At 37.0% G+C, this 14,487-nt stretch overlaps 1 protein-coding gene across 1 annotated transcript in view; it reads left to right on the top strand.

The window, feature by feature from the left end:
- The window catches only part of LOC126157305 (E3 ubiquitin-protein ligase lubel), a 441,950-nt gene that overhangs the window by 307,564 nt on the left and 119,899 nt on the right, over positions 1–14,487 (top strand). Inside the window, exon 15 of the mRNA XM_049916367.1 lies at positions 693–939. Coding sequence (XP_049772324.1) covers positions 693–939 — 247 coding nt within the window. The remainder of the gene's footprint in view (positions 1–692; positions 940–14,487) is intronic.

A 14,487-nucleotide genomic window follows, 5' to 3' on the forward strand; every position in this document is an offset into this window, starting at 1 on the left:
TCAATAAATCTCTACAATTATGATCATGTTATGAACCTGTCCTCTCCTACCTCATATTCTTTCTCAAATACCAGCTTCAATTCAGACATCAATCATAAACTTCACTAAACATGCAAAGTATTCTGCTGCTGTTTGGCTCTCTCTATACCTCTTAGATTCACTTTACATTGAAAAAGCCCTGAGGCAAGTCTACCAACATTCTAAACTTTCTCAAGGTGTATATACATTTGCAAGCAGTGTGTTCACAAAGGCTCATGAACCACTCAGGGAAAACATTGATGCGACGAAACTTGCCTGAACATTATGTGAGCCACATCACTCTCAAGCCTGTAGACACTTTTAAGCTTGCAACAGTGCTGTCTCCACTGACCTTTAGTCTTCCTTTGCACTCCAATGGAAAACAAACCTAGGCAGTTTGTGCTAAGTGTCCCACAAGCTGCTTGATGGCAACATACACATGAGGGTGCCTGATAAAATTCCTGAGCCTGTCCTCAAGACTCACACAACAACTGATGATCTGTGATTTATTCTGAGACAAGTGGAACGCAGTGATATTATCAACTGGACAAGGTCACCCATAATTAAACAGATGAATTAAAATCAAACAATAAAATATTACATTTACAATTATTTCCAACTTCATAAGAGTCTGTTATTTGAATTGAATTGTAAACATACTCTCTTTTTTTCAGTATGCAGAGCTGATGGCACGTGGAAATTTTACTAGGGAGGATATTGTAACTGTTCTAACAGCCAATCATGGAAATCTTGAGGCTGCCTATTTAGAACTTAGTAAGACGCAACTGAAACCTTTCTTGATGAGAATTTGGGGGCCACCTGTAGGAACTGATAATGAAAGTGGGAATGTTGAGACTAGTATGAGGGTGCCTGATAAAATTCCTGAGCCTGTCCTCAAGACTCACACAACAACTGATGAAGGTATGTTATGAGAGGTGACATGTTATGAAGAAAATTAAATTTGATTCACAGAAATGTTAAGTATTTCTGTTACCAATTTTCATGTTGTTTTACATGTAATATCAGTTACTTGTTGCAATGATGACTTGGACTGCAGTGTAACATAGAAATTGTATAGCTGAAAGCAAATAATTCTGGTGTATGGACATATAAAAATGTTTTCTAACTGTATTATTATGATTCATGCTGATTAAGACAGAATAAAATAAATGCATAGTAACTGTGTTTTAATACTAATTGATTCAATACTGGAAGGTCCTGAGTTCAATACAACCAATGGAAGGAGTATAGTAGCCGCTAACTATATAACTGTGGCACTGAGTGGTAGATGGGCACATGAACTCATAGGTAAACTTTCAGGTATCAGGTACTGTCCATTCTCCAGAGGTTATAGGCCAAGTGCTGGGCCCATATAGCTCTCTCTCTCTCTCTCTCTCTCTCTCTCTCTCTCTCTCTCTCTCTCTCTCTCTCTCTCAGTCTAACTCCTGAGTCTGATGACCATTGTATGACTCAATTGTATGTTGAGCAGTTTTCTCTACTTTATCCATTTTCAGTAGCAACTGAGACACAGACACAGTCTGCTGTCGAGAATTGTCATTAGGCGTACTTCTACTTGACTAATGTCTACTCTTGTTGTTCAGAATTCAATTAAATTCTTTGAATAAACTAAGTAAAAAGATACTGATACAGGTAATTAAATTTGCTCTCTTGCAATTTTGACAGCATAAAGAGTATTCCATGAAGTTTTGGGATTGCAACCGGATTATGCCTACCTCTTGCCATCATACTTCAGCTTTCAGTTATTCACCCAACTTCAGGAGAGTGTTTTTCATTGGAGATTGGTAGTTCACAATGCTAACTTGACACCAAAAATCATCCGTTGCTAGATGTGTCATTAGGCATAAAATGTTTTCTTTCTGAAGATGTTAACGAAATCACTGGGTGCCTTGCCTTATCCAGTTGAAAGCCACCATCATGATTAATAAGTTCTTATGCCGAATGTATTTCCAGCAACTGCTTAATAATTGAATCCCAGAAGGATCTTGTCTAGTCCAAGATTTCTATGGCAGACTAATCTGTGGAATGTCATGCGGAAGTACAATTTGCAGGTTTCTATCTGCCATCACCCATAACAAACTATGAGCATCCTTCGAATGCTTCCAATGAAATATTCACTCTGCAGTGGAGTGTGTGCTGGTCCTGAGTTCGAGTCTCAGTCTGGCACACAGTTTTAATCTCCCAGGAAGTTTCATACTTCAAATGTTGGTGCACAGGGCACATCTTGTGTCTGATGGGGATAGCCTTGCAAAGGAGCTGGAATACCTAAAATCTGCATTCAAAGATAATGGATATTCACCACATAAGATCAGCATAGCTTTAAGCAAGAAGAAACATGACCACCCACAAGATCAAGAGGAGAAGGAGTGGTTTTAGTCCAGGGCATTCCTCTCATATGTCAGCAATATTTCGTCAAAATTAGACAAAATCTTAAGGAAACTTAACATCAAAGTAATATTCCACCTACATACAAAGACATGTGCTGCTCTCAGTTTGGCAAATTAGACAAAATCTTAAGGAAACTTAACATCAAAGTAATATTCCACCTACATACAAAGACATGTGCTGCTCTCAGTTTGGCAAAGGATGATTTGTTGTTGTGGAGGGCTGAAATCTACAGAATACCTTCATAGTGTGGCAAAATGCACAGTGCTCGAAAAGTACAATGAACATGATCACCACACTTGCCTTTTGCAGCCCAGTAAGTCAGCTATAGCCAAGCATTGTATCTCAACAGAACATTCCAAGGATTATTCCGCAATGGAAATCTTGGCCATGACAAGATACTTCTGATATTGAGTAATTAAGGAACTGATGGAAATACATTTGACAGAAGATCTTATTAATTGTGATGGCAGCTTTAGACTGGGGCCCAGTGATTTCATTAACTTTTTCAGAAAGAAAACATTTTACTACTAATGAAACATTTAGTGACAGTTGATTTTCTTGATTTAAGATTTAAATTTTAACTCCAGGAGCCTGTATTTTGAAAGAGTATGCACATGTACAAGGGTGGTTTGAAAAGTTTTTGGAACGAAATGGAAAAAAGTACTTACATCACCGCAGCTTTTTTTATTTTCCAATGTAGTCTCCTTTTAGATTAATGCACTTGATCCAAAGATGTTCCAGTGCCTTGATCGCATCTCAAAAATGAGTTTCCTCCAGGCCTGCTAAATATTTGTCAACTCCTGCTATCAATTCTTCATTTGAAGTGAATCTTTGTCCACCAAGAAAAATTTTTAGTTTTGGTAAGAGATGGAAGTCTGATGGAGCCATATCAGGTGGAAATGGTGGGGGTGGCAACAATTTGTACCTTAGTTCATGTAATTTTGCCATGGCAATGGCATGTGCGAGGGCACGCATTGTCTTGAGGGAAGATGACTTTCTTCCTTGCTAAACCTGGTCTTTTTTCGTGTATCTTTTGCCGCAATTTTCCAAGAGGTTAGCATAGTATTCTCCAGTAATAGTTTGTCCAGTGGGGAGATAATCTACAAACAGAATCCCCTTCGCATCCCAGAACACTGATGCTATGACCTTTCCTGTCAAAGGAATTGTCTTTGCTTTCTTTGGTGGTGGAGAATCAGCACGTTTCCACTGCTTTGACTGTTGTTTTGTCTCTGGGGTGTAGTAGTGCACCCAAGTTTCATCTGTGGTCACAAATTGGTGCAAAAAATCTTGTTGGTTTCTCCTAAAATGGGCCAAACATTGTTCCGATATGTCCATTCTCATGAGTTTTTGATCCATCATCAAGAGTCGCGGCACCCACATTGCAGATAATTTTTTATTTTCTAATTCTTCACTCAAAATGTGATATACCCTTTCAGATGACATCTGGCAAGTGTGAGCAATTTCACCCGCTTTCAATCAGTGATCCTCCATGACCATTTTGTGCACTTTGGCAATGATTTCTGAAGTAATGACACATCTTGGCTGACCACCATGCAGTTCATCATCTAAGCTTTCCCAACCAAATTTAAATTCATTTGTCTACTTGACAACAGTTGAATATGAAGGAGTAGAGCCCCCAGTGTATTCTAGAAATCGCCATGACTGTCCTTTCCTTTCATACCTTTCTTTACAAAGTCCTTAACCACTGCTCAAATCTTGATTTTTTTTCATCCTCGCAAATCACTACGCGTGAACAACGACAGAGCCAAGTCACCACCAAAGCTCTCTTCCAAGAGCACTGACATGGCACATGTTAACAGGCAACAGTCTAATGAATATCTCGTGAACAACTCGCTGTGCTAGTGCTGACCTCTCTTGGTGATTCTGAGAACTTGTAGTATTACCATTATGCATGTGCTTGCACGCCATAGATAGAGCAATCCCAAAGAGGGTGTGAAACTCAACAGAGGTCACTGATGTACTGGCTGCCTTTGGGCATGTGTCTCCAATGTGAATTAGCCATCTCCAGTGCAAAACACTCACCTGTAGATGGTTGCATGATTGTCATCTGAGATATCATGGCTGCAATCCCAAAACTTCATTGAATAAACTTACTCTCAGTTAACCTGTTTTTAGTTTCATTCTGTGTAAAGAGTTATTTCTATCTTTCTGTATTATTGGTTGGGAAAACATTGTAATGAAACTTGAAAATTACAAAAAGTAAGAAACTGTTTGCATATCATATTTTATAAAAGTTGAAATGATGGGCATAAATGTTTTTCTTCTTTTGGCTCAGTTCACACTACACCATTATTGTCTCACATTTATTCTCTTTTTCTATATTTATTAACAAGAAAGTTGTCATCCTTCTTTAGTAGTGACATCAGTAACAGTAACGCAGATCAATAACAATGGTAGTGTATGAACTGATGTGAACATGAAGCTGTTTGTCACAGAACTTTTGAACAAAAGTTCTATTTCATTTTCACTTTCTGCATCAAATTTGTATGAAGTTTCGAGTTCACAGCAATTTCTTTCAATTTGTTTGTCAGCTGACATAACATAGTTAGTATGAGTTCACGTCATTATGTAAGAGTAACGTCCAGTTTAGTGATTGTACAGCCACAAAATGGGTACCAGACTATCAGAACATCAGAGAATAATTGATTGTAGGTCACACCAGATTGAATTTGAAATGACCACATTGCTCTCATATTATTAGTTAAACAATGGTGGAATTTCTGAGATGCAAATAGCTTCTATGAATCTCGGTTTTACTGAATTCATAGTTCATGTCAGCCCTGACTGTTGATAAACACTCACATTACTTAATTTTTGTTATAGTTCTTTTTTCATTGTGGGATAAGCTATGTCACTAAGGATGCAATTTACAAAATTATAATTCATGTTCTGCTCCCTCCATTATTATACCAATATTGTTTAACATTTTATCTGCTCTCAGGTCCAGTTTTAATGCATTATTGTCCATTATTGTTCAGTTGTAATGCATTGTTGCTCACATATGGAGTTTAGAAACATATTACTTTCCGTACCCATATATTTAATACATGACCTTTCATGGCAGCCAACTACATGTGATCCTGAGTACTGCCCAAGCACTACCAGGCATTGTTGAAAGTGCTAGTGCCCTCCTAAAAGATGATGTTTAACTGACACAAGAACTTTTTGGAAGAAAATCACAGACACTAAACAAGCCAATATGTATGGCAAATAATCTAGTATGACTAGAAACAACAAACATCAATGGATTTATGCTAATGCTGTAGCAGGACTTTGCTATTCCTGATTTAGACAATCAAGGATATTGTCAAAATTGCAAAATTTTATTTGGATTTAATGTGGACAATGAAATAAAACTTTGCATGTTTAAGGTTGAACTAATTTCTTCATATTTGTAGACATTTTTTCCAGCTGTTCTTATATTCCTGTACTGTTCTGCAATGTACATCTCACATGACAAAGTACTCTCAGCTTTCTGAAAGGGTAACAATGCTTTCAGCTGAAATGTATGTATTTATAATGTTATAGCCAAATTCGTAGGCAAACTCTTGTGCCATTCAGTGAGAAACATTTAAATTCCCCTTTAATGTTGAAACTTGTATTAAATAATATGAAAACTTTCAATTAACAAATGAAGTCACATCAGGAGTTGCCTGAGTCCAAGTCTATTTGGTAAAAATGGAAAAGAAACTCTACTAACTTGTTTTGTGGTACCTTCACTAAATTGCTATTGCTAGTTATAGTCACTTAACATACCATGAAAAATATCTGAATAAGATGAGAAAACTGAGGGATTGTTCTGATTTTAATCTGATAGGCCTGGTGAAAATTTTAAAAAAAGAAAAGAAAAAGAAAATACCACGTAGAAATTACCCAAAGTGGTCACAAATTGATTTTAATACAGATATTAATGGAAAATGCAAAATTGTAAACTTTGGCAGTCAACAGATGAATGGGTGATGCTGCAGTACATTTTCACTATGCAGCTGGCAAGGATAGTAAACAGGGGACATGTTGATATTAGGCCTAAAATGCTCAGCTGAACAGTAACTATGTCTCACAAACAGGCATGTGAACAGCATACACAGATGTCAGCATTTGGTAGAGGATGTGTAGTTGGGCTCAAAGAAGCTGGTTCGAGTAATCAGTGAATTGTTCACTATTTGAATGGGTGTGATGCCACTATTCAATGACTTTGGCAGGGTTGGGTGAACCACAGCTGAATGCAGTATCAAGAAGGGAGTGGTCAACTTAGAGAAACAATGTAATTTGAGGGCAGAGCAGCTGTTAGAGAGGCACTCAGAGGCTTGGATTCATCATTATCATTGATTTGTAACCCACTTTCTAATGGTACTATGAGCCCTCACTAGGTCCATAGATAGTGGTTCTCATATAAACACAGGTATGTTTTTATCTTGAGACATCTGAGCTTTTGTGGACATTTCCTCACAATGTGAGGCATATTTTGAAACTTTAGATAATACCTCAATATCATGAAGCACAACAATCATCCTCTTGCTGTTTAGTAACATCCACTTCTGTTAACTCAACATGGTCATACAAAGTCAGACAAATTATTGGGGCAGTAATTTTCAAATATTTAGACAACAGGTCACACACTTGTTAATCTCATTCAGTTTCAGAGAGAAGCATTGTTCTCTTACCTGACATCATCATTTTGTGTACCTCCCATAGCACAAGTCACTCTTCAAAACTTCCAGTATTAGTTTAATCTTGTATTACGTTGACTATAATTATTCCTCAAAACTGAAGAAATTTTCTTCAAAGACTGATTGACATTCACTTTAGATTCATAACTACCAGGATATTCTACTTTTAGGGAGAATGGCATAAAAAATACTGCTAACTAATACAATAAAGACTAAACAAGCACTGAGACCATCTCTTACCCATTCATGAACTCTTCATAAAGTGTGGATGTTGTTTATGATTTTGATTTCTAAAGGATCTTGTTTACCCTTCTATCTACAATCTCTTCTTATCTTTTTTTCTGTGACATTTGTCCCATCTGACAGGTCCAATAATGGTGGACAAGCCCCTATCATGAAACGACAAATATTTTCATTTTAATTGTGTGGCTGGATGCCTTTCCTCTCAGTGTAAATGTCTGTTGGTCTAAGACTGTGTTCACACTGCATACTGGGCTGAGACATGCTGGGCCAGGCTATGATGTGGTGAGATATCAAACTCATTGTTTTGTATTGTGGTATTCACACTGACAGCCAGGACATGATGGCACAGTGAGAGCTGGGCCATGCTGGCAACAATCAAAATGTTTAACATTTTTGGTGTGAGCCAGCAGCTGGCACAACTTAGTGAAGCTATCTTATAGCTTCTGCAGTACACATACGAAATGTCTCCCATCTGGTCTTATCACTTTTATCTGAAGTGTCACTGTAAGAGGTTTGTCCGTCTATTTTCATACATTTGCAACAGTAGGGAACTAAATACCTATATTTTTCATATTTTTTTTATATTTCAACTTAAAATGGTGAAATTGAAATGGAAACACCTTAGGGACAGAGAAAAGTTTGAAAAACTTGGCAAAATCAGGTCAGATAATCCGGGGAAAAGTCCATAAAAACTAAGTTCCACTAGGTCTTAGTTTCATCACAGTTTCTTAAAAGCTATCTTAGTTTGAAGAACTATGCACAGTTCTTTGTCTGTGGAAGCAGAACAAGTGAGCTAAGTGGCGTTATCTCAAGAACTTTTTCAATATATCTGTGTCACAAGACAAAGAAGATCATTCTGAGAGGTTGTCATTGGCTCCAGTCGATGAACCATCTTCACAGCCAACTAAAAAAACACTTAGCAAAATACTGAAGAATTTTTACAACTCAGAAAGGACAAAATACCTTCGATGAAGGCACAGCAAGATATTACTGAAGATGGTGATGCTATTTACTGTCTGATGTGTGTGAGGTCTTGACTGTTTTGCAGCACACACTGAAATGTATTATGATTCATTATGTAAAACAAATACAATTATTTGTGAAAGTTTTTATTTCTTTATGAAAAAGTAAAAATCTCTCCTAAATGTATGTTACTGTTTATGGGATGAGATACATAACTTCTTATTTCTCCAGTACTTCAGGACTTGATGAGTCACTGCACTATCAAAACAGTATAGAGATTTGGGGGGAGGGCAAGGGGGGGGGGGGGGGGGGGGTTACAGTGACGTACTCATGATGTGCACAACATCCATCAATCAGCAGTAATTCATTTACTTGTTCTGCAATGTTTGAGGCTATGCTAAAACTACTCATTATTCCTTTTGTTAACTGTCTTTAATGACCATGACGTCGACAGGATCTTCCTTCCTTTTCCTGTTAAAATGGAAAAATAGGAATAGAAGCACCTTAGTGATGGAGATGAGAATTTAAAAATTTGGCAAGGGGAGATCATACAATTCAGGGAAAAGTCCACTGAAATGCAGTTCCACTTGCCCTTGGTTTCATCACATACATTTTCTAAAAGATATGTTACTCTTAAGAGCTATGCACAGTTCTTTGAAAGTGGAGATAGGGTCAATGTAATTATTTACAACTTGTGGTATTACAGTTTCATATAAAAACAAAAGTGTAAATTTCAAAACACAACATCTTGTGCTTTAGTCACCTTAGATGCAGAAACATCTATAAATGTTACTCTATCATATGGTCTCTGCCACTTTTCACCTCTAACTAATTAAGTAGAATCTCACAAGCTTTCGTTATAGTCCAGCCACAGTAAAGTTTCATTCTAGATTAATTTATTCTTCTCTTCTAGTTCCAGAGATGAGATGTACATTCTGTTAATTGTAGGATGTTGTCAACAAATAATTGCTTGTCTTTTCTCATGTCAAGTGTGACCTGTTATAAAATCATAGCGAGCATAATTGGTCATTGTCAGGAGAAAAGTTTGTATATGTTTGGTTTTTCTCTGGACATGTATCATTGGAGTAACATGAGGAAGTGACTCTATGCCTCCATTGATCATTGGTAACTTGTTTTTTGTTCCTCTACAGTGTTTGTCACATTGATAAAGCATGCAAACTCTATAAACTTGCGATCACAGCATTGATACCACTCAGTAACTCAGCTTTATTTGTGAACAGAGATAGGCCTCAGTGTCATTACTTTTTGAAGATTTTTTTGTACTTTTAGCCATATTTCACTTGCAGTAATGTATGATCTAAAATGTATCTAAGAGTAAGCTACCCTCTATCAAGGTTTTTCACTATATGATATGTAAATCAAGTGCACATGCTTGAAGAATAGCATCATTTCACAATTACTATAATGAATTATGAAAATGTAAATGGTTTATTAGGAAGTTAAGATGGTACACTATCATCTGTATGAAAATGAGATCTTTTAAGCATGTACTTTCTTCAAAATCAAGTGAAAAATGTTACAGAACTAAGAAATAATGTGAATAAAAAAAGTAGGCTTTCTTTCACAAGAAAAGTAAAACTTTTAGGGAAAAATTAGATCCATAACACAATGTGGTGTAGTCTTATAGATGGCCAAGAGCTTTTATATATCAGCATATGGTGTGAACACTCTGGACAACAGCTTGTGTCTGCTAGGTGCAGGCCAGTGCAGCACATTCCATCCCAGCCTGTATCGGTGCACAATGTCAAAGTTGCCTAAGAGTGGGAAGAGATGTTTGTCACCAGTCTGTGAATCATATTAAGCTTGTTGTGTGTGCATCTGTGTTCTGACTGTTTGTGTGTTATGATCTTTAAGTGAAGATGAGAAACCAGGCTTCATTTGTCTAGACAAATAAACAACATTCAGGCTGATCATTATGCAAGACTAATGGTCACTGTTTGTTGGGTGGATATGATCCAGGTCTGGCTCATCTCCTGTCCCCACAATTCAGCACCAGATGGGTATTATTGTACAAGCTATTCACAATTTATATACCATTCCCTGTTTTGCATTACAATAGTAGTTAAGCAACAAGAACTACCGATTATCATATGTTGTCCACAAATTTCTTTAATTCTATGTTGCTATTTTACAACTAATGTTTGCTTTTTATTAAAAGCTCTATAATTACATGGTTAAATAATTTCCATACCATAGACAATTCAGATACTTGCATTTATCTTTTCCTTTAAGATAGCCAGCATGTCCCACTTAATATATTATTTCTGTCATCAGTTAAAGTTCTTTGAGGCAAACTGATGTGAATGTGAAGGAAGCTTTTTGCTTTCAGTATTTCATTCCACTTCTTTTTCGAATACACCTTTCAATTTATTACTTTTTATTACAACCTGTCAAATGTTTCTTTCATTCTATAGTTGGTATATGCAGGGTGTCTCACCTAACTCTGCTATATATTTCCAAAAATAAGCAAAATGTGAAAAATGCAATTGGCAGGTGTAAACCTGTGTCTGAGGTTCACAAAATGAGCAAGAATGAATAATCCACAAAGGACAACTAACACCATTTTCAACACAAATTCAGGTTCTTTACATGGCACATGTATTTTCTTCCTACAGAAATGAAAACAAGAGGTACAGTTGGTGATGGTAGACTTGGTTTCACTATTCTAAATCTCATACATAATGAAATATCAGACTTTAATGGATGACAGTGGTGCTATGGTTTCTGCGCTGTCCTGCAGCCTGTTGTAACAGACCACCAACAGTACGCACATTCTACCTATGATGTTCAGTATATTAGTGTCTCGTACTCAGGCCTGCTGTACTACTGTTGGTGTCAAACAGGAAAATACACTGTAATGCATTTCACGTAAAATGCAGTTCCTGTTTTCGAGTGGCTCATGACATTTGCGGTCATCTCAATGATATGCCAGTTTTCAGTAATGAATAAAAACTAAATATGGTGTCAGTTTATGGCAAATGTCACAGAAATGCAACCACAGCTGTAGCAATGTGCACCAAATGCTAACAGATAAGCAGTGTCCACGTCATACCATTTCCAACATCTGCATCAGTCTCACAGAAATTGGCAGCTGGGCACCCAGAAGGCATCAACATGCAAACACAGTAAATAACAGTGACAACAAAATTGTTGTTCTGCCTGCTGTAGTACACAATCCTGAGGTGAATGTGTAACAGATTGCAAGCAGTTCTGGAGTAAGCTGTAGTAGTGTTTGGAGGATTTTGCATAGGTATATGTTTCATCTGTATCATATCTCACTCCACCAAGAATTACATGGGGTGAATTCTGTTGTTTTGTATTTCAGCAGTTGCAAGGTCATTCTGACTTCCTACGTGATATGTTGTTTATGATTGAAGCTTTATTTACAAATCGTAGTCATATGAATCTCTGAAACATTTACTACTGATCCTTGCAAAATCCCCAGTAGCTCCACACAGCTGCTGATCAACAGCAGTAGGGCGTCAATGTTTGCTGCAGTGTCATTGGTACACATACTGTAGTTACCAATATTTATCAAAGAACATTAACCAGATCGTGATATGCATCATTTCTGCAAGATACCCTACTCCTCTTCATGGAGGATTTGGGCATGGAAACATGACTATCAATATGATTCCAGCGTAATGGGTGCCCCTCACACTACACATATGTTTCCAGGGAATTTGTGGATGCGATGTTTCCAAGTAGGTGGATAGGATGGGGAGATCCTGTGAGCTGGACAGCCTGGTCCCCCAACATGAACCCATTAGACTTCTTTCTCTGGGGGTGCTGTGAAAGAGTATATGTACCATGGACCCCCAACAACACCAGAGGATATGCAACAAAATATTGCCAATGCAAATGCAACAGTATTTGTGGAAACACTACAATGTGTGTATACTGCAGAAACACTACAATGTGTACAAAGCTCACTTATTCACAGTCTCCACAAGTGTACTGATGCAAAGAGGGGGACTTTGAACATTTGTTAAGGTAACACAGGTTCATCAGATGTGACATTACCGGTTGTTTGAGAGTATTTTTTTCTGTGCTGGATGTCATGCACAAACTAGCTGTGGACTATATGCCACTAATAATTGTGTTCAGGATGTTAGAACCAGTCTTATCACCAAATTATACCTCTAAATTTCATTTCTGTAGAAAAACCAAGTGCCACTTAAATAAACATAACTTTATGTTGAAAGTGATGTTTGTTTACCTTTATGCATTGTCTGTTCCTGTCCACTGTGTGAGCCTCTGGCAGCAGGCTGCAGGACAGTGCAGCCAATCCTCACCCTTCCATGCACTAAGGCAGAAATACCAGCATTGCCACCATTCTGTGAAGTCTGATAATTTGGAATGTATGAGGGTTAGAACAGTGAAACAAAGTCTGCCATCACTAACTGTAGATCTTGTTTTCATTTCTGTAGAAAAATATAAATGTGTTATTTAAAAAACAAAGCTTTGTGTGAAAGTGGCAGTTGTTGACCTATATGAAGCCACTATGTGTGAGCCCCTGGCAGAGGTGCATCCATAGCCAGTTGCACTTTTCACATTTTGTAGCATTTATGAGGTGGTATAGTTAGGTGGGATATCCTGAATAAAAGCCTGCATGTAAACCATTTGCTAATATGTCAAATACATACTGCTCTTATTTGGCCCAAAATATTCAATGTACACATCTATGGTTACTGTAACTTTTGTAAATCCAAGCAATTGCTTCAGGTATTACTGTCAGCAGTTGCAAGAAAGCACATGTTGACAAGCTCCTCAAGAATGTTAACACAAAAGACAGATGGTGTTATCATTTAACCAAATGTAACTCTGTATCAAAGAGCCAAAACAGCCTATATGTACCCACCTCTACATACACTATCTTCCCAGTGGAGGAAAGAAGGAATATCTAAAACTGAAAATAACATGCAGACAGCAGAGTTAAAGTTATCAAATCAGTCTATATTTGGAATTGACAGTACAAAGAATTCTGAAATATAAGTTTTGATATGCTTGATGCAACCATAATATCACATAACTCATCCTCAATCAGTTAGGGATGTCACATGCAAGTGGAGAGAAAAGAAGATATATCACCAGTAAAATGGCTCCTATACTTCAGGAGATCACAAATGTGTTCAAATCACATCTAAAGAAACTGCAACAAATAGAACATATATATATATATATATATATATATATATATATATATATATATATGTGTGTGTGTGTGTGTGTGTGTGTGTGTGTGTGTGTGTGTGTGTGTGTGTTTCTGTATTCAAGGGACACGTAAAAGTTAATGCATAGGAACTACAATCAGTATAAAAAGATGGTCAAACTGGTAACAGAGCAGATGATAAGCTGGCGATGTTGGTAATCCACACCAGCTGCTGCCTACCCACACTCATTAGTTGAGTGTAAGTACTCACTGTGTCTCCAAGAAGTGTTACAGCTTACAGCACCTACAACAGAATTTTAGTCTACAATGGAATTGTGATCTTCTCTTCATTATAAAGTTTGAGGCAAATACTTTTCCATGAGCTTAACATCTACCAGCCAAAGCCTAATACAATTTGAAGAAAACTGCCTTGTAATGACTACACTAAATCTCAGTCACTTATAAAAGTGTGTACATGCCACAGAACAGATGGGAAATCCAGAAAAAATGTGGGAATCTTTTCATCTGGGAAAAATGCTGGAAAAACCTGGGAATGTTTTAGAATTCTAGGATTTTTTCATTGTTTTAGTTTTCAGTTAAATTTTTGTAATTTGAGTGATAAGAAATGCTGCAACAATAAAACGTAAATAAGAGAATAACACAAAAATAAAACTTAAGTTGCAAAGAAAATGGACCATTTGTAACAACAGCATACACACAAGGGTCTGTTGACAGCAAAATGTGTCAAAGGTTTTGGGATGCAGATAATACAATACTTCGTAACAACAAACTGCTTTTGATGAGCGTGACTTCACAACTGTTTACATTTCTAACAGGTTGTGGGAAAATATTTCAGATGGTGGTTTGAGAATCATTACTTTCAAAATAAATGGCTTTTTACACAAGATTAATTACATTACACATGATAATGTGCAATTAATTTCTTAAATCATGGAGCATTTGACAATCATTCAATATACTGTCTTCAAACAT

The sequence above is a fragment of the Schistocerca cancellata genome, chromosome 2 (assembly GCF_023864275.1).
Source record: "Schistocerca cancellata isolate TAMUIC-IGC-003103 chromosome 2, iqSchCanc2.1, whole genome shotgun sequence".
In the NCBI taxonomy this organism is placed as follows: domain Eukaryota; kingdom Metazoa; phylum Arthropoda; class Insecta; order Orthoptera; family Acrididae; genus Schistocerca; species Schistocerca cancellata.